This window comes from Melospiza georgiana, chromosome 1, assembly GCF_028018845.1.
Source record: "Melospiza georgiana isolate bMelGeo1 chromosome 1, bMelGeo1.pri, whole genome shotgun sequence".
Lineage (NCBI taxonomy): Eukaryota > Metazoa > Chordata > Aves > Passeriformes > Passerellidae > Melospiza > Melospiza georgiana.
Window position 1 is genome coordinate 114,693,986 of NC_080430.1, and position 25,065 is coordinate 114,719,050.

At 36.8% G+C, this 25,065-nt stretch overlaps 1 protein-coding gene across 1 annotated transcript in view; it reads right to left on the reverse strand.

Annotated features, from left to right (window-relative positions):
• The window catches only part of ST18 (ST18 C2H2C-type zinc finger transcription factor), a 100,618-nt gene that overhangs the window by 32,854 nt on the left and 42,699 nt on the right, over positions 1-25,065 (reverse strand). Inside the window, exons 5-11 of the mRNA XM_058023327.1 lie at positions 17,826-18,016; positions 12,708-13,505; positions 9,690-9,824; positions 7,870-7,960; positions 6,267-6,371; positions 5,025-5,230; positions 1,613-1,824 (exon numbers count right to left, since the gene is read on the reverse strand). Of these exons, the coding sequence (XP_057879310.1) occupies positions 1,613-1,824; positions 5,025-5,230; positions 6,267-6,371; positions 7,870-7,960; positions 9,690-9,824; positions 12,708-13,505; positions 17,826-18,016 (1,738 nt within the window). The remainder of the gene's footprint in view (positions 1-1,612; positions 1,825-5,024; positions 5,231-6,266; positions 6,372-7,869; positions 7,961-9,689; positions 9,825-12,707; positions 13,506-17,825; positions 18,017-25,065) is intronic.

Consider the following 25,065-nt stretch of genomic DNA (forward strand, 5'->3'; position numbering starts at 1 on the left):
TCCATTCAATCCTTCCCCATGATTTGGCAACTGTGAAGCAGGTACATAGGAGAAAATCTTTGGGTTATGCCTGGTCCCTTTACTGCTCTTCTCTGGCAACAAAGGTCTATTGCTGAGGTCAGCCAAAGGCTGCTGCAGCAATTTAATCCAACCATTGGCATCAGTTTCCATTTCCCTACTAGAAGAAGTCTCTATTAAAGACTGATAAAGGTTTTTTGCGGCAGATATCAAGGATGGATTTGTCATTAGGAGAGGTTCTACAGAGTCTTTGGAACAGATAATGAGTTACAGGGAATACCTGTGACCACTCTAAAAAAGTTTACCCTGTGGCAGCTCCCAATGTTGATTTTAATGTCCAAAACTTCATACACAAGTAGAAAACAAAAGCAGCAAAGTAGGAGATACCACTCTGGAAAGGCACAAGGCTCAGAATACCTGACAAGGTGTTATGCTGGTGGCAAAATGAATGGTTCCACTCAAAAAATAATAGCCAACCTCCTAGCAGTGGTGAATAAACCCTCAACCAAAATGTAGCTCAACAGCTGTGGAAGACACACCTGGCCAGAATGAGCCTTGTGAGGCTCAGATAACAGAGGAATAAGGCGGAGTGACGCTGACTTGCAGAAAAACAGATCATCTGTCTTCTGAAGAACACCTGCTATGCTGTGTTTTGACAAATGCACCTCTTTTCATTCCCCAGTGACTTCTCCTTAAGTTCTTGTAATGACTCCCTCTTATCTACAAAGAGCTTTCAAAAGTTTCATTGCAGTGGAACATGTGTGACTTCAATGTAAATAATAAACAACAGTGCTCCCACACCACTGTCATCAGAAGAAAATCTCGTCTATTTTCATCAGCATTATAATACTATGTAATGGCACAGAAAATAAGGCTCACAGCTCACACAGCACCATTTGTAAATCATAAAGATCTGTGAGGAAATGCAGAGCAGAAAACAAAACACGAAAGCCACACAAACATCTACAAAATTAGGCAGCTTTCCATTATGACAGACTTGCCCAAATTATCTATCTCCAAACGCAGTGGGCCTGATTCTCCACTCTTGCCAGCAGAAAGGGGAGTGTTACCAAAGTCAGTTGTTATTCCCCCCTCTCCGCCTTGCCAAACTGTTAGGGGCTCCAAACACAACAGACTCCATAGGTAGTTCTGTTCCATTGCTAGCAGATATCTCCTTGATTAATCATATGATCTTTATATTTTTTTTAAGTCAGTCTCCAAAATGATCACTAATGGCAGGTTTCAGAGGGGGAAAAACTCTCTCTTAAAACAGATCTTACTCATTATCTGCCACAGATTGTTGTTGGATTTCAAATAACCTTTTTCTTTTTTCCTCCCAGAAAACTCCCCCCTTGTAATTAGTGCTCAATTATGAAAAGAATTAACAACATAATTCCTGCTATTTATTTAGTTTTATCAGAACTGGTCACTGCGTTACTGATTTTTTTTTTTTTTTCTCTCTCTGCCTCTCTTCAAAAGAGCATGCAAACAGAAGCCTCCTTTTGGGGGATTTAATGCAGTCACTAACATGAAAGACAGTTTATTCGCACAGTTCAGTAGCTAGCACACCCTCCAGGTTCTTGGACTACCCTACCTTGGCAGACAGACTCTGTGGTTTGTTGGAGAGGATCTCTGCTGCTTCCCTGCAGCGGGTGGAAAGGTTCAGGATAGCAGCAGCTGCTGCTATGTGGGTGTCTTCACTACATTGACCGTAGCTATAAGAGTTGGCATGGCAAGGGCTCTGTGTGTGGGCGCTAGCACTAGGCAGCCGATTAGAAAATTTCACTGGATTTGAAAAATGCTTTGCTGTTGAAGAGAGATTTGATTAGCAATTGCATGTATGAAATTTTTCCCGTTAAATAGTTTCGCTTCGCAGACTACAATTTCATACATAAAAAAAAATATATATTCCAAGACTACATTTTAAAACAATCAATTTGCTATTGCCAGTAAGGGTTTGCAGTAAAAATGGCTTCAGAAACACAGTAATTTAATTTTTCCTCGAGAAATACACATCTGTCAACAAACCTTCTGAGATTTTTTACTCATATTTTACTTATCCTTAACTCAGGCATTAAAAACAATGATGTCAAAGGAAAGACTGAGCAAGAATTAGTGCGGTATCCACCGTGATTTGACCACCCTAATGGAAAAATGCAATTGTAAATGTACTCTTATAAAGGTTTCCTCTTGGAGCTCTAATGTGCAAAAAAAAAAAATCAAAAGTGACTTGTTCAGTCTTAGCAAAAACAATACTGCTTACTCTACTTAGATGAATAAGTCAGTTACCTAAATAGCTTTGTTGATGTGGCTAAAGAGAACAAAACCAGGCTCTTGAATGAAGCAGAAAAATCAGATAAAAACATTACTTGTAAGGAACATTCAGTGCTAAGTGTTTTGTGGAAATATTTACAAATTTAAATCTACCCTTTAATCAATAAAAATAATTTGAACATACACATGATCTTGGTTTACAGTCTTTTGTTGGCTATATTTGGAATAATACACAGATTTATTAGGCACAGGGAGGTCAGTTGAAAATTAAGTACTAACAGGTGAACAGAAAAGCACTTTCACGAACAAAAGTGGTGTGTGCGGTTCCTTGTTTTCTTATTCATCAGCAGCATTTACTCTAAAACAGTTAGAGAGAACTCTGCTCTCTCTTCTGGATTTTGGAGCTTGAAATGGCATAAACTGTTGCAGGGAGAACACAGCACCATGGTTTCCGTTCTAAAGAAGCAATAATCACTTCTTTTGTCTGCAGCCCTCACAGTGTCCTACAAAGATAAACTAAGCAAAATCCAATTTCTCAGCCTACACCCAGATACATCAAGAACATTTCTGCATATGGCCATCTGCTCATTCCCTAAAGATCTGAGCCCCAAGGCTCTGGATGCCTTTGGATGTAGAGCTTTGGCTGAGTGCTTTCTAATGCTAAGGCAGAAGAGAACTCATCTTCCCTCAAACTTGGGATGCTCTGAAAGAAATGCTGGTTTATGTGCTTTGACTGGAGCTGAATGCTATATTCCATTTCTCTAAGCACTAGAGGCATCTCAGTAGAGCAATACATGAAAGCCTCATGATTCAGTCCTCCCTTTTTCTAGTGAAAATTAAAAAGGATTTATCTACCCTGCTGTAAGCACAGCGCTGTAGCACCAACAAGACAGTCTACATTTTTAACACTTACTACAATGAAATTTACATTGTGTTTAAAGATCAGAAAGTGCATTTTTTCATTACCTATCCTAAAAAAAACCAAAAAAAGAACCAATCAACCAACCAACATAAAAACCACCCAAGGCTTTAAAGGGTGTATGTTTCGTTAAAAAAAAAAAACCAACAAACAAGTTTACAAATGCAGAATCCACGGAGGGCTAATGATGGGCTTTTGTCTGGCTGCATATTTACATAGGACTCTGAACCCATCACTGCATAATCAGCTTCTTATTGCCAACTTTTGTATACCTGAAGAGTTAAATCAGTCACCAGCTCTTTTACTTTCACCTTTCCATTAAAATAATAGCTGCATATTGCAATCTTTGCAAGAACAACAGGCTGTAAACTTCAGCTCTGATATACTTCATACATAAATTTCATATATATGTATTTGCATTTGTATAAAAACATTTCAATCATTTTTTTCCTTGAAATGAACCTGTGAAATAGACATACATCTGTGCAAAAGAGACAGCTAATAGGGAATATTCAATTTTACAAACAAAATTGGAAAATCTGCCACCCAAGAAGCTGGCAATGCATATATTTGCTTTCATTTAAGCAAGCCTATTTTCCAGGTCAGATAAATATCTACTTTTCATTTGCAATTTTAAATAGAGTATTTGTATATATACACACAAAACCCAGATACCTACAAACATATATGTGTGTTTTTGTGTACTCAGACATGTACACAAATAAATATAAAAATACACAAAATTTTATAAATATATAAAACATATATAACATTTTGTAGTATTACATGCATATTATATTTTAATTAACTTATATATAAATTTATTCGTTAACAATTTTTTTTTGCTTTTCTGTTCACCTTGCTATGAATGTTTTTCTTTGTTGGAGTAAGTGGGACAAAATTTGTTTTCTTATTTTATTTTCCTTTTGGTCATTAACAAAAGAAAAGCTAATTAAAAAGTCTTTTTTTTCCACATTGTTCTGGTTCTGTTTTCTTCTGAACCCAGTCTTGGTGGAATGAAACATTTGTTTTCCATTTCCCTCATGGGAACAGAATTATTTGTTTATTTAAACTAAAGAATATTTTATAATGGTCAATTCAACGGCAGAACCTTGCCAATGTTTCCCATGCAGATTCTGAAGAGCATCTGCAATAAACTTTCAGTGTTTGCACTGTGGTATCTCATTTTTACAGAGTAGTGCCTCAGAAAATCTGTAAATGGTGCAAGAAGAGGAATCTTGATAACAATTTGATGCATTGAATATGACTGCACTATATGTATGATTAAGTACAGAAATATGAGGTACCAAGCCAAATTTACCCCAGGCCCACAATTAATGTAGCTGGGGCTCATGCTCATTAGGAGAAATAATACCAGTGTAGATTCACCTAAATGGTACCTGCAGTATCTTTAAAACTTAACTTGGATTTCTCTGTATTACAGTTCATTACACCTTGTGCAGACACGTTCCATGGGACTTGTCTTCCATCCCATAATGATACCTCAATTTAATCAAGGAAGAAGGTAACAGGTAATATATAGAACATTCCTTTTACTCCTCTTTTCCACTGATAACTGCTTTTAAAAGAAACATTAAAAAAGTAAACATTGTAGTGATGATATTTAGTGTTTCAAAATTCTGTCTTTCACAATTTAGTGATTCTGTCTAACGTTCTAGACCCACATGATTAAAGATGGTTTCTACAGACCTTTTTAGAATTCTAGAAGTTTGAAAACAGAACAAGCAAAAAGGAAAAAGAAATCATTGACATTTTGCCCCTTCTTCAATAGAAAATTGAATTTTGAGCTTACATTCAAGAAACTGAGGTGTTTTTCGACCTTGTGTCACAGGTGCTGTTGTGCGTTTGCCAAAGACTTGTGCATCAAAACTGGCATAATCAAATGGGACTTTCCCAAACTTCTCCTGTTCTTTCCCCAGGGTGCCTCTGGAGGAAGTGACTGACTGTGAAGCTCTGTAACTGAACTGAGATAGCTCAGACTGCTTTGTTAAATTTGTCCTGCAGAGAAGAGGAAAAGAATGAAGGAGAAAGATGAGAATGTCTTTAAATAACCTTGTCTTGAAAAATAGGATATGATTGCATCTCATAATCCAAAAGTGTGTTATTATCACATGCAAAAATTCACAAACTAAAAGATGGGGACATTAAAAAATGCAGTATTCTTTAATAGCAGTTTGGGCTACTTACAAGGAAGTTACTCACCGCTAGATTGCCATTTCCTTTAGTTCTGAAAATTTGTCTGGATTTTTTTTCTAGCTTTTAGTTTTTTTGGATCAGTATTGTTCTCACTTTACCGTGAATGAGTATGGTATAAATATAATATAAGATGACCTGAAATAATTGCTTGTGCTGTTTGGGAAGAACGAATGATTTATGGTGTGTTATTCCATTTAGTTAATGTTCAGTAACTACTTGTCTTTAGTAATTTCCTTAGGACTTTTCATATGTAGAGTTAAGGCACGTGCAGTTGGCAGACACATGGACATAATATTCTATAATGGCTCTGAAGGAACCATTAGAACTGATCATGTCAATAATCCACAAATTAAAGTGTCCCCAAATAGACCTGAATATAATAGGTTGTAATGGTGATGGTGCCAATGATGTGCAAATTATGCGTGTCTGTAGGGTCCATATAACTCAGACAAAATACAATTGCACTAAAAAGTGTTTCTCCTTTTTGATGTCATTGTATAAAATATAAATTAAAGTAATTAAACCAATAAACTAAAAATAAAGAAATTCTATTAATTGTTCTGATCAGGTTACTTGTTTGGAAGTAAGATTTAATAGGATATATTTGGTTGCTTATCCAAAGATACACCTCTCGTCTTTAATGTCAGCCTCATGCACACGAACCAACAGAAAAATGGTGGTTTGTTTTGAGAATCAGATGGTTTTGCAGAGCCTCATTTTGGAAAACTGGGTAACCACTGAAGCTGAAGTGGGTGAAAGATCTGAGGACCAGTCAACAGAGTTTGTGCATAGATAAGAGTTTGTTTGTTGGGAGAAACTGGCTTGTGAGGGCTCCTACCTGTGAGTCTGATCATGGCACTGCCCAGCTTTTGGAGACTCGAGCTGGTTCTTTTCTTGCGACATTGCCAGCTTTTCAGCTGCAGCAATTGGACAACCAGAAAGGCTGTTGAAAAGCAAAGGTGAAGAACAGAGACAACAAGAAAAAAACATTGAAATTAATTATTGTGCAGAGGAGATCTGTGCTGTTTTTCTGTGGAAACCAGTGACTTTGATAGTCTGTGCACTTAAGGGAACTGCTGCTGCTATAGCCCAGATTCATCTGTTTTTCAATCCTTAATGCAAAACTGTGAAATCTGTGTATTTTAGGTGATATATCTGGAAACTGAATCATGTAGGAGTTTTCCACAGTTCAGCTTTGATGTTTTGTGTCTGGCAAGTCACTAGTAAATTTTTTGACAAATGACATTTACTTTATCAGCTAAACCATGCATATAAGCCTCCTGCTGATTAAAAGGAAAGTGAATTTGGGAAAAAAACCCAGGGATATATGAGAGACTGTTACCAAAGAACACATTTTATCATTTTGAGTTGTGCTAGCTTATATTTTCCTGTTTGTTTTATTAGATTAGAACATGTTTTCTTATCCTATTCATGGGTTGCTCATGATACAGCTGATGTGCTTCAAAGATGACTAGGGATTTAAAACAGGAAAAGCAAAGGAAAAATATCTGCTTGTTTCTTATATATTTTTATAGAAAAGCTATTCATATGTCTGATAAAGACTTACTAATTTTTGTATTAAAAGGGTATGATAAATTTTAATTTTGGTGCAGTAACAAATGAATCAATAAACAAAAAACCCCAAAATATCACAGAAATTCAGATAAACAAAGAGAGTTAGTTTTGAAATTCTTATGTCACAAGTTTGATTTTAAGACTAACATTATATTTTCCCAATTTCAGCAGTATGATGGAATATACTGCTTCCAGAAGAAAGCAGTACTGACAAGAGCTGTGCTGACAGCAGTGGCTTGCTGGAGACAGAGAGTGGATCTCTGCCTCACCTGCAGTCCAGCTGTGATTCCCCAGCTGCCTGTCTGGAAGTCTCTTCTCAATTTTACTTTCTCTCCTGCAGGCAGCATGTTAAACAGACAGGAGTGTTCCAGGCAGGAAGATTGTATTCCTGAGGGTAATAATAAGTGGAGCTTTTAAACAGATTTCAAAATAGTTCACTTAAAATTTTCTGGTTTGCTAAACGGGAATGTGCCCTGATTGGAAGTTCCTGTCAATGGCTAGCATGTAGTGGTGCGAAATAAATGGGTTTTGGTTTCCATTGGGGTTTGCAGCTGTAGCAATAATAATGTATTTTTTCATTCCTTCTCCTTGTACATGATGATTTTTCAATGTGAGGACCGTGATGAAATTGTAGCTTTAAATCTCATCTATGAAAATACTAGTGGAATTTGCCATCCTCTGTGCTGCAGCCATTTTTTATGTAAAGGAATTAAACACAATTATTTGGTTATAAATAATACAGGCTGCCCTTGCAGTTCATAGACACTTTTCAGTGTAGTACATAGCATCTATTTCCAAGATGTGCCTATCAATTTACTCCCGAGTACGTGTTACGTTTTAAGCGGACAGGAATTTTTCTGCTCTACCTTCGGTGTGTGTTGCGATTGCTGTTGACATGTCCTCTTCCAGTGCATCCTGGGGTGGGACACTTTAAAACATTTTCATGCATGGCAAGAACTAAACAGAAATAAAAAAAAAAAAAAAAAAAGTTGATAATAAAAGGCATCAATTAAAAATACATATCTTTAAAAAAATGAACATATCCTCTTTGAACTCAGATTCTCAATTCTTTCACATTTTTATCACAAAAGAATAGGGGAAGCAAAGGACCTACAATGCAGTGAATATGGTGCCTCCAGCATAAACCAGTTTATATTGCTGTGGTGAGGCTTCCCACATGCACAAAATTCTTTATACCGACTTCAAAAGAACACAAGTGGAAGTTAGCAAAGGTGTTAAATCATGAATCCCTTTATACACCACTAACACTGGAAAAGGCAGGTGACAGAGGAGCCCTGGGCCACACAGTCCATATTCCATGGAGCTGCAGTCCCTTTCTGTCCCAGGAAAGGAAATCTCTCAAGTACAGGAAGGCTGTTTATTCATTTTATCAGATATTTAGAGTATCTCCCTTTGAACATTACACCTTCCGCTCATCTGAGCTGTGCTGGAACTGCCTTGGACCAATCAGTAATAGTTCCAAGCATCGGCTTACACTCTTAGCAGCGATTACAAACTCTTGCCTGTATATTTCTAATGTCCTTGGATGTGGATGAGCTTTTCTAAAACCGACAGATATGTCTATGTTAAACATAAAACATCTTACAGTATTTCACAAAAGCTGACTGTTCATTCCACAGGTTTGTTCTGCCAGGAACCAAATTCTAACTTCTTCTCTTTTTTTTCCCCCATTAGGACAGAGCACATCTAATTGGAAGTATGATAATTAACAAGGACTTGTTAATTTTAAGTTTTTAGGAAGTTAATGTTGCTAAGGACTTCCAAATGCAGCCTGCTTAATTCAGCAGATGTTTCCATGAATACAGTTCAGTACCAGATTTAAAAAAGGGGAGAGCTACAGTTAGGAAGAGGATTTTGGTAAAGTGCAAATATCCTTTTAATTTGTTGTTATGCATATCACCACAAAGAACAATCTGACTAACTAGGTTGTTTAAGTGGATAGTTTCACATTAAGTTTTTGGCTTATTATGCAGCATTTCATTGCATCATGTTGCAGGATTACACACACACACACACACACACACACACACCAATGTTATCAGAGCAGCACAGTCAGAAATAAGCAGGGAAATTCAGGCTAGACTGGGCATGAAAGGGTTAGTGTGATACTGTCACAAGACAGGGACCTGCTGTGGACCAGCACTGGGATGTACTGATGGAAATAACCTTTTGGAGCTCAGCAGCAAGGGGGATGCTAAAAACATCTCTGCATAAGCATGCCCAGGCCTCTCATCTGTTGGCAGTGAGAGCCAGCAGCCTCTGTGTGCGGCTGCGGCAAACGAGGCCTCGGCTCCGGAACAAGCAGGAGATGTCTGTGCCTTAGCAAAGGTGTGAGAGAGCAACTTGAAGATTCATGGGACTGCAGCATGCAGGTCTGCTGGCAGCTTGGGAACAGGCTGTCTGATTTTGTTCTTCCCAGGCTACCTAAGGAGCCTGCTGCTGTTTGTAAGGATAATGCCGTAAGGGGCACTTGAGCTGCACAAGTGTGGGAAGCAGGGCTGTGCTGTGAGATAGAGGGCAAAGAAGGGGTGATGGCTTCTTTCCCAGCCTCGTCCTGCTATCTCATGCTGAAAAAAGGGGATTCTTCTCCAGCATAAGCACATACTACCCACAATACTGAGACAGATCCAGCTGTTGTTCGGGGCTGCAGGGTGGTGATACTCACTTTCTAGTGGCACTCTAACTTTATGTGGACAGCCTGAGAGACTGCGGTGGTGAGGGTACAGCCCAGTCACGTGCCCTGTGCCATCGCATCCTGGGATGGGGCATTTGGTTTCTCTCTTTTCAGGCCTGGGTGAATCTGCAGAGAAATCAGATAAAAATTTTGTTTGGGTTTAGGCCCTGTCTGTGCTCAGCTGAGTGATCCTAGCTGAATGATATTCTCTATTTTATACTTCAGATTTAATTCCTGTCCAAAGTTTTAACAGGGATGTATGCAACTGAAACATCACTTCAGGTTTTCATAATGTCCCTTAAACAATTATTTCCCTCTCCCATTATGCCATTTATGTGCTAAATTATATAGCTTTAGGATTGCAGTATCATTTATTCCATTCAGAGCCTCAACCAGGACAGAAGCCACAATCCAATAAGCCAGAAAACTGGCAGCATGAGCCAACAGTAAGATCTATAAAGGAATAAATAAAAAAAGGAGAAACAATCTTTTGCTCTGTTAATGTCAGACTCCAGGAAGCTGGGACAACCAAATAAAAGCTGAGGTGTGAAACAAATAAACAAACAAACAAAAAGCATTTCAACCAGAAGCCATTCCTTAAATATCACAGATCTCTAGGCTGTAGGTTCTTTGTTAGGAAACTGAATACATGCCACTTTACATTTGAGAGGCAAGGCAAGCAGCTCCCTCTGGTACACATGGCAATGCTGCTTTGTGGAGCAGCCCACAAAGACGCTGAAAACATGGAGCAGCCGATACCCTTTCAAAGGCGAGGTCTCAGCCCAGCCCCACTGCTACCACTCTGTAACAGCCTCCCAAATTCTGTTTCAAGCACCTAGAATAGTGCAAGAAGCACTGGTCAGAAAACCTTTATTTGATTTCCAATGCAGGATCAAAAGTCTGGGCAAGAAAGGAATGATTTCTGGTCCAGGAATTCTCTTGTGAGAAATCTGGAGGAAGTGGCCGCATAAATTGCTGAGGATGGTTTTAGCTCCATCTGTGATTGGCTGCCAACAGCATTTGGTGCTGGGGGAGAAAACAGCTGCAGCCAGCACAGGGAGCTGCCTCTTTCAAACTAATTTTTTTCTGGACTATGAGGTAGGATATGCTTAGGGACAGAATCACCAGGGACAGCTGAGGGTTAAACTTCCTGACAAGTTTTTAGATTAAAAAAAATTAAAATAAATAAATGGGGAGGAAAGCAAATAGACTCAGCATCGTCAGGAGACCACATGCTTTTTAGAATCACTGCAAATGGAAAGTGCTGCTATAGTGAACAGAAAATAAAGAGGGACGCAGAAATATGATTTAGTGTTTTCTCCGGTAATTGGAAAGGTTTATGATGAATAGATTTTTTTCTGATCTAGCATCCAAGAGTGAAAATTAAGAGCTGATGGATTTGATGGTAGATTTTTTAGAAATAAAACCCAGTTAATTATATAAAGTAGCAAAATTATGTGCCCGATACAACATTACCTACAATCATGGTGTTTATACAACTCGAACAAAGCCTGGTATGTTTCTCCATGGGTATTACCTCTGGACTCACCTGGAAACCACAGCTAATTATAATATGAGGTAAATCAGCAAGGGATAGATTCTGCCATTCCTACATCGCTTCTGTTTCCTGTGTGTGCTGTGAGAAAGTCACATTGACACCAATGTGAACCTGGCCAATACAGTTGCTCTCAGGGCAGGAAAAGATATTTATAAAGTTCCTGCATAAGCCAAAGTCATCTGAGCAAATAAAGGTTCATGTAGTACATGCATGCACAGCTGAAGACATGCTAATGAAAACAGTGCTTGAGACACAAAAATGAGATGTCTGCATTTTCTTCCTTAATACTGCAGGAAATATTTTATAGTTGCAGCTCCTAAAAATGCCTGTCAGTTCTCTTTCACACTAAATGCTTCAGATAAGTAAATTACTATAATATTTATTTATTATGTCCACAGGGACTACTCTAAAGTTACATTAGAAATACCAAAGTAAATCGTTCATCAAAAGCAGAAATAACATCAGTGCTAGGGTGACCTCGGGATGTTTGCAAGGCCAAAAGGAAAAGTCAAAGGACAGATGAATGTATTGTTACTTACTACAGAAGGGAGTGTGCTTATAAAATGACATCTCTCGATGTTCTGTAATTATCTTCAATTGAGGAGTTTCATACAAGACAGCCCAGTTTATAAATCAAACCCAAATCTTTTAAGTCTCCACTTCTGAAAGCCTGATTAAGAGATATTGAATTATGTTCCTACGGGTTTGTAGGATATCACAAACCCTCAGAAACAATAAAGATTTTGGAATTTACTGGTGTTTCTGCTGATGGCAAATGAGACAGAAGAGCGTGGCTTGTGTTTTCCTGGCTCAAAATTGCTAGATATAGAAAAATGTAATGTTGATTGATGTAATATTGATTGATACAAATATACTAATACTATACTTAGAATAGTATTAGTAATACTATAGTATAGTATATAATACTATACTATAGTATCATAGTACTAGTATAGTATTATAATACTATACTTATATTTGACTATACTATACTATACTTGATGTTAATGAAGTAGACTGAACTCAGAAAACACATGGCTTAGGAATCAGTTGATATCTTTGGGAGAGGCCAATTTTTCACCCTAAACTTGCCCTTGGGTACTGTTTTAATGCTTTGCCTTTCGGCTGCTGAAACTTTGGAGGTTTGTATTAGCATCCTACAGAGGAGGAAGCAGAGGAGGAGGAAAAGGAGGAGGAGGAATGTCAGCGCCAGCTACACAGGCCTTTTAGTGCCCATTACTGGTGATTTCACATAGCAGTTTGGCAGGAAGCCAAGTACCTAGCGTTTAACCTGGTTAGACGCGAGGCACTAGTGTGAAGGTACATAATTAACAAAATTACCAGCTAAATTCCAGATTCTTTACTGTTGCTATAAAACCCAGCTCAGAATCCTCTATCAGTCACGGGACAAATGCTTAAGCCAGCAAGAAGAGCCAAAAATACTTCCTTACGTTTGCTGCTAAATATCTGTCTCCCACCAATGTCAATAACTTTGGTTTGTCTCCTTTCCCCTGCTAGATGCTCCAGAAGAAACCTATCCAGTTCCTTGTAGGTGCTGTGGAACACATGCCCTTGCTCTGCCTGCAGAGCGATTGCTTGCTCTAGCAAACTCAAGTTCCCTTTCGTTTTGTCCAGCTCAACTGACACATCTGTGGTTTCGGACAGGCACTCGTTGTCGTCTTCTTCACTTTCAGGAAAGAGATTCTGGATTCTCTTCTCGAAAGGATCAGAGTGAGGCTCCTGGGGTGCTCTTAGCTCTGTTTCTGAGTCGCAGAGTGTTTCACAAGGACCATATTCGACCTCTTCCTTCTTAATTTCTGGGACTTCCAGGATGCTGGGTTGATTACACTCTACGATATATTTCTGAGTTACATGGGCCTTTACACTAGTTTCTTCAGAGAAATTTGAAGAGCTATCCCACTCATTGTCCATAATTTCAGAGTTACTTTCATTTTCCTCAGATGAACAGTATTTTGGGTCAGAGATAGCAGTCTTTTCCTTTCCTTCAGCTGAGCTAATCATGTAACATTCATCAGCATCATCACTTTCTGTTTTCAATGATTGAATGCCACTATCATTTAGATTTTCTGCCACTGCTTGACTAGGTGCATCTTTTGCTACTTTTCCCATGTTCATCAAAGATTTGGCCACGGCATCTTGATAGCTGGAGTAGTTGTCTTTTCTTTGACTGGAATTTTCTTGCCCACCCAAATGAGGGGTTTCCTCAGATGATTTTGTAGTACTCTCCTCTGTATGAGAAAAATAGGTAAGAGAAATATGTAAGAATAAATATTTTTTGTATCTTGTAGAAGTGACGTGGAGACATTGACTTACCAATTGCTGTTTCATTACTCAGAAAGGTACTCTGAAATGATCGAATTTAGACCAAGGATCTGTTTGAAATGACTAATTGTAGCAGGATGAAAAACCCTTCTAAAATAATATATACTTTATATTCCAGCACTATAGGAGAAGAAATTATATGCCCATTTCTCACTGATGGTGAAAACACATATTTTCTTAGAACACATACACACACACACAGAGACATATACATATATGTAAATATAATGCTCAATATGTTGATATTGCATATGTACATATCTATATAATCTGTATGTATATATTGTATATATATATATATATATATATTTATATATATATATATGTACACAAGCACACAAACACATTTTAAAATTCCTCTGATCTATTTTCACTTTTATTTCATCTAATATTCCCAAATATTTTCTCAAAATAAACCCTAATTACTTTCCCTGTCACCCCGGATCCCATGAAAGACCTTGATGGAAAAATCCTCAATACTTCACAAAGGGCAAGCTCCTGGTCACCACTGAAATTGCCACACTAAGTGATAGATCAGGTCATGCACAGGCAAACAGAAGTGGTTGTTATGTACAGACTCATAAAGGACTTGTTAAAGACACCACTGAAATGCATCCTGTCTTTATAAACATCTTTCTTCAGAAGAAAAGCAGCAGCCAGCAGGTAATAAAGGCAGCATGTAGGAGACGTTGTCAGTGTGGAAGACAATATGCCTTTTGTATCTCATTTAATTTTTTATAAACATTTCCTCTGACAAGGACACTCAAAAATACATCTCCATCATCTTCCTTTCTGGTAATTATCTCTCTAAAATCAACACTGGTTTTGCCAGGATCAAGTAAATATTGCCATAGTAACTAAAAGCATTTTTGGATGAAGGGAAGAATTTAGTCACAACACTAGCCCCTTCAATAATGCTGATTATAGGGTACATTCTTTTGTTGGGATCTATTCAACATAAACTGAAAAATTTAACATTTTACTTCCTAGAAAGGAGGATGAATAAACAAGCATACACTATTTCATAAGATGTGTCTGTCCTTTCCTGAATCAGAACTCCAGGTTTAAATAATAAATTAAGCATAGCCTAAAATGCAAATTAAGTTTCTCTCAATAACACAGTGAGCTATTAAGAGAAAGTGTAAAGGGTTATGATAATTTTAAAGTATTATGAACTACAGAAAACAAATAAAAAGCATTTTCAGTGAATATGTCCAATTCATTGAACTATTCTCTCAATCCACTTAACTACCCACATGTGTACAATAATGATTTATAGACATTATACCTAATTATGCATATTTGGGCTGTGTTAGAGTGCCTAACAAAAGCTCTAGAAAGCAACAATTACCTCTGTTGCTTAGCTACATAGTTTAAAATATTCCTATTAAGTGCAGATTATTGTGGAGGGGAAAAGGGGGACAAAAATGCACATGTGCACCACAATGCATTTCACTTTACTGCTGCCAAACTGTTAGCATTTTGGGTCATTTCCAGTTTACATAATTGTTTGGTTCAACTGTTTGTTATATGTTAAAAGAAAATATTGATTAATTCTTATTCTTCTTCAGAAAATTGGACTCATGCAGGGAGGGGTGGCCTTTTGCACTGTGTGCATAAAGTTGTATTTAAAGAAGTGTCTGCAAACCTTCATGTAACTTTTTAGCAGCTGGTCTAGTACCACACACATTGCAGTATTCTGAACAAAGTGTGCCATCTTTTCACATCTCAGCAAGTAAGAATGGTGATTTGGCTCTATGAATAACTTTAGTCAAATGGGTTTCCATTATTTGCTCTTCTGCCATTTGGAAAATAACAGAATCCCATCAGTGGGTAATTTCAAAAAGAAACAAGATCTATCTTAAAAGAAATCTCCTGCCCATCAAAAGAAAACAAATCAGACAAAATGTTCAATGGTAAAAGGTTTTTTTAGTTATTTTTATGTGAGAAAGATGAAAAATAATATAAGTTCATGATAAAAAAAAATTTTTGTTCCTTAAATAATCAGCGATTTTTAAAGCAATCTTTAAAAATTTGTTGTTGAATCAGTCCTAATGGTTCAGCTGTCCCAGCTCTGCTTTTTACATCCACAGGCTGTAAATTTACTTTTCAAATAATCAAAACTCAGCTTAGTTTACAGTTGCATCAATCCATGAACTGAATCATTAACTGATCAACTGAAAAGAATCCTGAGTTCATAATAAAGGGAGCAATACTACACTAAGAAATCCCAAGTACCTACATACCCAGACCAAATGTATGCTTTCACTGAAATTTGTTTGGTAGCTGGTAAAAATTATGCAAAAGATGTAGGTTGTATTATCACTGAACAAGCAGGTTGGAATATATTATTTTGGTATCAAAGAAATATCTTCGAAATCAAGTGGGATTTTTTTGTTTTGACTGAAGGGCGTGGTTTCCCTACTTTTTTATCAATGGATTTGGTCCAACAATTGCCCTTTTTTAAAAAAAGTTAGATAACTTAACCTAAAAAAGTTAAATAACTTAGGTTTGTGCCACAGAGTCTACCTTTACACCCATCATAGCAATTCCCCTTCATCAAATTCTTCAAGATGTACAGAGAACAGAAAAAGGGGAAGAAAAAAGATTCTACTGAGTGCAACTCTGGATGGTCAGGAACCAGGCTGAATCAACACAAAAAATTTAGCTAAAATCCAAATATCTAAAAAAAAAAAAGTCAAAACAAAAATAACAAAACCCCAAGACATGAACAGGAACTCTTACTCCAACAGATTCGCTTCTGATGGTAGGAGCTAGAAACACTCCCTTCAGCCTGAACAGGCACTGAGAGGTATGGGACTTTTTTCCTTGATTATTTTTTCTTAAAAATGTCACTCAAAAGACAGAGACATTGTGTATCACCTTGCTAATTAATGTTCTGTTTGAAGATGGAGCTACCTTCTAGGCTTTCACAGCAATGGGATGCAGCCCTTTGGAAAAATCTCCTCCTAGGAGATTTACAAGTGACAGATGACTGAAAACTTTGCTGTTATAGAAGTGCTGCAAAGACATTCACTGATTTTAGTAGAATCCGGAATTGACTCTTTAATGTGAAAGACATTCTTCTTCCTCTTCTGTGTGTTTTATAGCAATCATATCTATAAAATTCGTGGGGCTTGTTTTGTTTTAAGGGATTTCAATTTAGAGTGGATAAATACACAAATAACTGATCTCAGTTCATGATAAAATAATAGCACAGCCCAGTCTGGAAGGGACCTTAAAAGACCATCTACGTCCAATCTTTTGCTGTAAAGGGATCCTAGATTATATAATCTACCACTCTGCCCTTCAAAAACATTTCATAAGAAGAAACTCAGTGGAAAATAAATTATCTTTTAATTTTGATAGCAACCAGAAACTGAGTGACATTTGAGTTCATTCAGTTTACATATTATCTATGATTACCAATTTCCCAGTGCCAGATCACATTCCTTTTATTTTAACATTTGCTGTGTGGAGGTGACTGCCAGTATATTCCTGATATCTACTTGCTTGTCTCATTAACTTGTCTGATTAACTATTTTGGCAGCAATTCTTAGACAATGATGTGAAAAAAACTATTTGGTTTCAGACTTTTTGTTCAACGTGAATATATATATATAAAATATTAGAAAGGAATAGTAATCAAAACATACTATGGCTATATCTTTCTGCCCCCTCATCCTTGTCCATATTTTCCAGCATACACATTGTAGAAGTTGCTATAAAATGTTGGATGTGTTTGGCTTACCAGTGTTGGAATAACAGGTATAAAAGTGCTGAGTCTAATAATCGTGTTAAACAGAACACACACAGCAGTCACACGCATGAAATTGCTTTGCTAAATGTTAAAGTCAACAATGTTTTGCTAAGCATCATTTTTCCCTCCTCAGAGCTCTATATATTCCAGTGAAAATCTGCTCTTCAGAAGTGTGTGGGATGGTGGTGGGCTTAAGCTTGTTCTTTCACAGAGGTGCTGGAGAAGCAGATGCTGCTCACTATCCAACCTGCTGCAGCAGTTGTCTCTGGATGACCTGCATGGCATTTACTAGACCCCAGGAGAACTTATTGTACAAATAAATGGAAGTATGATGATTAAACCTGGACAGAAAGGCACCATCCCAACTCTCTTAGAAGTCAAACATGTCTTGCATCCTGTTTCAAAATACTGGGTTTTAATCTCCCTTCCTGTGGAATTCAAGTTCAAGTGGAATTCAAGCAACTACCTGGTGTTGAGCTGCTTTCGAGGACACTGATATCTTCCTGTAACTCTGTCCTGTCTTCATTTTCTTCTTTGCATTCCAAGCTGGGGCTGTAGTGGCGGGGTTTCATTAACAGGGACTTCCTTTTGTTGACGGGAACGCCTGATATCTGATCTTCAGCTTTTCTCTTCTTAGCCATGGAGCATTTGTAGGCACTGCAATGATCAATTGCCAGGGACAGAGAAAAAATGGGAGAAGTGAGGAGCAATCTGTTTTAAAAAATAGCACCATCCTATAGTTTAATTCAAAGTATAAAAGTGAAGATTGACAAAATGGGAAATCACTTGCAGTTTCAGCAAATTATGTCTAGCAGATATTTAATTTTAGCTCAGGTACTGAAAGTCCAGGCCACAGGCAAGTGTTGTTTCTTTTCACTGGTGCCAAAATCTTTTTGGGAGAAGGGGAATGAAGAGTATGACAAAACCAAAAAAAAAAATCCATAACCCAGCAGCCTTAAGGAAAGGATAAACAAAATTGTAGCCTGTGTTGATAATCCAGGAAAACAGCTATAGGGAAAATTGTACCTCCAGTTACCCTGAGCCTTTGGTCCTTAACCTTTACATCAGTATGAACATCCAATTACACACGTGGAGTTCAACAGCATAAAACCTGTGAGAAACACACTGTACATTGATAATGTTGTGCAACACAGTTCTGTCTTTCCATATTAGCCCTGAGCACTGGTTTCATTTAATTTACTCCAGACATAAAGACCTGGTTTCAGCTCTACTCAGTTCTCTGAAAAGACAATGAAAAAAGGCTCCTGCAAAGGGTTATTCATTTCACTTGAAGCTATTTCTATGTGAGAAAAGGGGGAGCTGGGAAAAGGTCTCACCCAGTTCAGATGCCTAACTTTCAGATGACTGACAGGAGGAAGAATGGCAGGAATTTAGAGAGGAAGATCTTTAGCAGGTTTAATATACTTTTTTCAACTCCTAATAGCCCCATATATTGATCTGAATATTCACTTGGTTGTGAAGTTATTTTGCCAAACCTTTGTCACCATACAAAACTCGATGGCATGTAGATGATACAACATAAGACACTTCCCTGAAGAGGCTGGAATCTTCAGCACTCTTTTCTTAATAATTTTTCATGTAAGTGATTTGACATGATTTTATTTTTCTCTCTCACACAGTATACTAAGGAATTTTTTGTAGTACGAATAATACTACTCATATTATATCTGTCAGAGATGAAAAAGCAGCATATATGGATCTGTGTAATCCACTCAATGGTTTCTCCACCTCAGGTACCCCCAGGGTGCATTACAAATCTGCACGATGCCCTCAGGTGATGGATTTTGCATTTGGCTCACTGACTTAGCTGCAAGATTTGCAAGAAAAAGCCATGTATGAAGAGAACTCCTATTGGTTACACATTTTACAAGCTCAACAGCATAAATTCATCCTTCCAAGGTATCTTATGTGCACTAAATTGGCCCAGGTTCTGATTGTTTTGGATGAAAGCATACGACTAACTTGAGCTTTTTGTTACAAAAAAAAACCAAAACAAAAAAGCCCTGATTTTGGCTAAACACCATTTTGGCAATCCTTCATTGCAAACATAAAGGACATGTAAATACAAAGATCTGCATTTTAGGGGGAATGTTAAATTTCATCATATACATCTCAAACACTGGATATTCTTGATCTTCTGGAGACTAAAATGCTATGGGCATCTGGAAACCAGGAATATGGGATGGTAAGCATATGCTGTACTTGAATAAAACATGGTTTCTGTGTTGTTTCTCTATTTATGAAGAGAGGATAACTTGAATGTCATAATAGAGGTCAGAATCACAGTAGTATCAGTGTACCTCTGGAAATAATGCCAATATAACAGATATCAGAGGTGGATGCAGTGTCATAAAATATGCATAACTTGTTTCTAAGGAAATACAGTTACTTAGTTCATATTTGTGAATGGCATTTCATACCACTTGTGTTGCTCCAGGAAAATTGAATAAATGACAAAAGTTTGAAATGTCTTAATACACAATTATTTTTATCAACCTCAACCTTCACTAGGTTTGCTTTTGACGTCTCTCACTTATTTGTCAAGTTAACCTCCAGTAGCTACTGTGAAAGTATTTAGGATATGATGAATTTCCAGTGTTTAATTCCCCTTTGACAAAACTACAGCAGGTGCTTACACCAGAATAATTAATAGATTCTTTTTGGAACAGGAGATTCAATTGGATCATGTAATATGCCCTCCTGTGAACACAGGACACAGAACTTCATCTATTTCTTCAGCCTTAATCCTGTAATTTGTCTGGATATTTTCAAGATTTGACTAACCTAAAGTTAAGGGAAAACATGGCAATATGGTAAATTCATTGCTGCACTCTTGCTCACCGAGTACAGTCTTTTTCTAGTAATATAATATTGCATATCCCACACTGGGGATTGGCATAACACTTACTCAACGTGTTGGTTTTTCACCACAGCTGGAAAAGAGAATCAAACCCAGATGTCAGCAGACCGTGGCAAAGAGCAGTGTGGGGGCACTGCTGCCCCTGCCACCTGCAGATCTGCTCTGGAAGGGACAGCACAGGAATCCCACCTGACAGAACCACCACAGTTCACAGCAGTAAATCAAAAGCTGCTGCATCAAAGCTGGGACAGGAGGCCCACAGATCTTCTGGGAGCACCTTGGTCATGTTGGAAAATTTCTCCTCTATGAAAGAATATGATGCGTTAACTTGTCCTTATTATATGTTTTTCTGTACATGAGCTGTCACTCATCCAGATTTTCTCCATAGGTCCCATAATTTTTTTTCAAAATACAGAAGATTCAACTTTTAGTAAAATCATTCCTGACACCATTCTGATTTCAGGAAGTTCATAGACATAGTTGTCCCTTATTTCCTAGGAAATTCAAATTGCTCTCCATTGTCCAGGAAGAGAATTTTCAGCTCTTGCTTTTGCTGATGTTCCCTTAAACTGCTGGTTTTTGAGTTTTAATTGGAATATATTAGTTTGCAGGAACCAGTTTAAAGTTCTATCACATATCAGAAATTCCTCCCCTTTTCTATCTTACAGTGCTGAAAATGAAAAATTTAAATAAAACTAGAAAAAAATCAAAAGTGGCAGCTTTTTCAAGTTCACATGATTTACTAGGGATTTGATAATGGAAAACAGGAGTTCGTGTACTATGAAAAGAACATATTTATGCCTTTGTAAAATTCATGTCATGCTGATTTCACCTTTGTCTTTAAAAGTTTCTATTTCTCCATTTTCCTTGTATACATTCATACATAAACTCACATGTAGGTTATCACTGATTTGTCAAGCTGTACTTTGTCAAGTGGTAAACCTATAATTTAGCTTCTCTATTACTCATCTCTTAAATTCAACATCTAATAGTTTTGTTGCTATTTATCAATGGCCTGCTTGTTGTCATGGAACACTGATTCAGCTGTCAAGGTTATTTGGTAATCCAAGGCTCATAAAACAGGAGAAGCTCTTTTTGTTATGAGCCCAAAGCCAATATATAATTGAGGTTTTTTTCCCAGTTTAACTGTGCTTAAATTTTATGGGTAAAAAATCATGACTGTATTATCTAGAATGAGCAAAGTTTTTAATACATTTTTTAAATCAATGATTCAGTTACCAAACCTGTCTTGTGTCAATTATCATAGTGTGAGCCAAGAGTTTAAAATCTATTACATTTAGGACCTGGCTGGATATATTGAAAAAAGTCCCAAGATAAATCCTCATAGATACTTCATAGCTAAATATATTTTGGGGGAATTTAATGAGCCATTCTCTTTATTTCTTTTCAGATCACATATTGCAGACACAGTCAGTACAGCCCATTGGATCCCCACCACAAAAAAATGTCTCAGAAGAAGGAGAGATGTTTTAAGCAGTCCTAAACACATAAAAGTTTTCTTAAGAACTTTGGTTTAGTTTTTTGCTGTTTGTTTTTTCGTTTTTTCGGGGTTTTTTTGTTTTTGTTTTTGGTTTTTTTTTTTTTTTTTTTTTTTAGTTTGCTTGTTTTCTGGTTTTTTGGGGGGTTTTTTGTTTGTTTTTGTTTTTTTTCTTTTTTTGTTTTTTTGTAATTGGTTCATCTAAGTGATGTGTTTGTCAAGCCTTCAACCTGACCTTTAACCACTTTATAGCCAGGAAGGATTTGTTGTAGTTAATCTTCCAGACCTCTGAGGACATTTTTTCTTATTCACAGTAGCCTGCAGATTGGCAAAGCATGAAAACAGAGCAAAGAATTGCCATAGTTGGTAAAACTAGAGATACATTCAGCCTGAAAACTGGTGTTTAATAATGCCTGTAATGCATGCCGTTTAAAATAATGAGACCAGAATACACCACATCTCATGTACACTTCTTAGATTCAAGAGAGAAAATAAATGCTTTTGAATATCAAGGCACTTATATTTATTTTCTACTACTATGTAAGGATCCCATACCTTATGTGAGTTTGTGCAAGAAAACTTAGTGGAACTTTTTAGTTGTGGAGAAAATAATTTTAAATTCATGACATGAATTGGGTTTTGACTGTTTGCCTAATTACTGAATTAGAATGGAGACAGCATCTTCTGATATTCAGAAGCATTTAATTTCACACTAGTTTTGTCACAGAGAAGGTAAGTCTAACTACTCCTTAATCATATTGTGGTTAAAGATATTGCCAGATGCTTTAGACCATAATTAGGTTTTTTTTATGAAACTTTCAGATGCCCTAAGACAATGTAGTCAAATACTACATTTTCCTTACAGAAAAGAAGAGTTGGTATTTGAAAATTCAGGGACACTTGCCCCTCAAAATGTAGCAGTAGCATTCAAGTGTCTGTTGTAGTTGGGCTTTCTTCTAAGAAGTTTAAGAATCAGAAGTACCTAAGGAAGATAAATTTTGAACATCTCCCCATCTTAGTCTCTCTTTTGTATCAGTTTTTTCTCTAAACCACAGATTAACTGGACTCTATCTAATTTTTTAGCATAAGGCTACAGCAGTGAAAATATCTGATCACCTAAAGTCACAGAATAACTTTGATGAACTGATGATGATTAGGAGAATTTACTAGCACTGGATACAAAAAGGAGATTATTTGCTCCTAGGGTGGATCGCACGTCAGTTCAAATTACGTTGCTGATATAATTTACATCAACCATCAATGACAGAGGTTCATGAAAGGAGCTGCAAAGTCAGAGTTCAGAAAAGAGTGCTGTAGTCTCATCACTGCAATGGGAAACCCAAACAGGTGTTGCTAATTACAGTAACTTCAGATGGACAACAGACGTCGGGAAGGAAGGGGGAGTGTTACTATGACTCAGTGGTTTGTCTTCAGGTTAAAACAGATTTATATTCCACTTTCTTAATTAACTCTCATTGTTTGTGAAGAGTGTATGTAAATCTTGAAGCTCACTGAGAGTGAAAGTGTTGTCAGATCGGTTTCTCTAAACAGGATAACAGATAGAAAGATGGAATTAGCAGTTTCAAGAAGTCAGAGTCTCCATGCAGTCTGAAAATCCACTGCACCAGTCGGGTCTGCAAAAATTTTTCCAAAGCCAAGGCCCAGGGTGGTGTTTTCAATGCCATGAAATCTCTTACTGAATATAAAAGAATTCGCACAATCTAACTGTATACAAAATCAAACCCTAGCTTCAGAAAACTAGATACGAAAGACTTTAAAATACATAGATTTGGTCACGGATTATACACACACACAGACACACATATATATACACATATAAATAGATATGTTTAAAATTATATATATTTGAATGTTTTGTAAAAGAAAGAAAAAAAAATGCATCACTTTGGATCATGAACACTAAATTTACAAGGTTTATAGACACCTGGAAAGAATTATACCTAAACCTATTCTGCTTACTCTATCCCACTATAAAATATATTTGGTGGATTTAAAATGAAGAAAATTCTCTCAAAGCATATAAAGAAAACTACTTGTGTAATCAAGAAGGATTTCTTCACCCATTCCTTTTATATTTTTAAGAAAGGTTCTTGATGTGATGCTTTTCATTAATGAGAATGCCAGTTAAGAAAAGGCTGTAATGACTTCAATCCATTTGTCTACCCCTCAGCTCTCAATCTCAGAAGGATTTGTCTTTCAGTACCTCCTCTTTTGTCTGCTGCATGGATTAATAAAAATGTTAATTCATTATGTTAGGATTTCTACTGCACTGTGTTCTGATGTTCCATCCTGCAATGAATTTTGCACTTCCAAACATCTTTCTACTCAACACGATATGAAACTATGTTTACAGAGGTTTTGTAAGTCCATGAATTCATCCCTGATTAAGTGGAATATGATGGAGCAAGGGATAAAAGAAATCACCAACCTACCTACTTAAAATAAGTAAAAGTAAAATTTGTCAACTGTCTGGTGATGGAACGCCTGAAAAAACTGTTTGATTTGCAAACTATTGGTGACCACACATTGACTGCCTCAAGAACCTCAAGAAGTAAGACTTTGGCAGCTGAGAAAATTGCCATCAAAGTCTGAGCTAAAATTCATCAGCAGTCCAAGATCAAGTTAAATCGGAAAACAACAGTTTTCTTTCTAGCTATTTTCAATAATTTTTACAATTGCTAGAATTATCCAAACATGCAAATAAAAAGTTATGGACTTAGGTGAAAATATTGAAGAAGTACATTTGTTAACTCTAATATGAGATTTACAGATAAATTTTGAAGGCCAGTCCTGGAAAGTACCACTGAGTTCTCATCACTGACAAGAATTTAAACACATATTTGCCTCAAACATTCACCTGGAGACAGAGTTATTGGCATTATTGGCTTCTTCTATTTTATACAATTAACCACAGGATTATTTCAATAATTTTTAACATTTGGAGTCCATGACTGAGTGTATTGTATTTTACTGATTCAGACTAGGAGATGAGAAAAATCTGGAAAAGTATTCTGGCTGGAAACTCCTCAAAAATACATTTGTGAAAGAATTCATAAGGTAAAAAACCATTTTCTTCCATCAACATTTTAAAGCATTAAAATGGTAAGAACATAAACCAAAAAAATTTATTGGAAAAAATTGCTCTTCATTTGGACAAAGAGAATGGGCTGCAATGAAACTTAGAACTTGGAGGACTTACTCCAATGGTAACTAAAAAGAATCTGACTGATTATAATTTTTAAACAGCATACAAAACACACAAAAAAATTCATGTCATCCCTTTGTAGCTCACACACTTGTCTTACA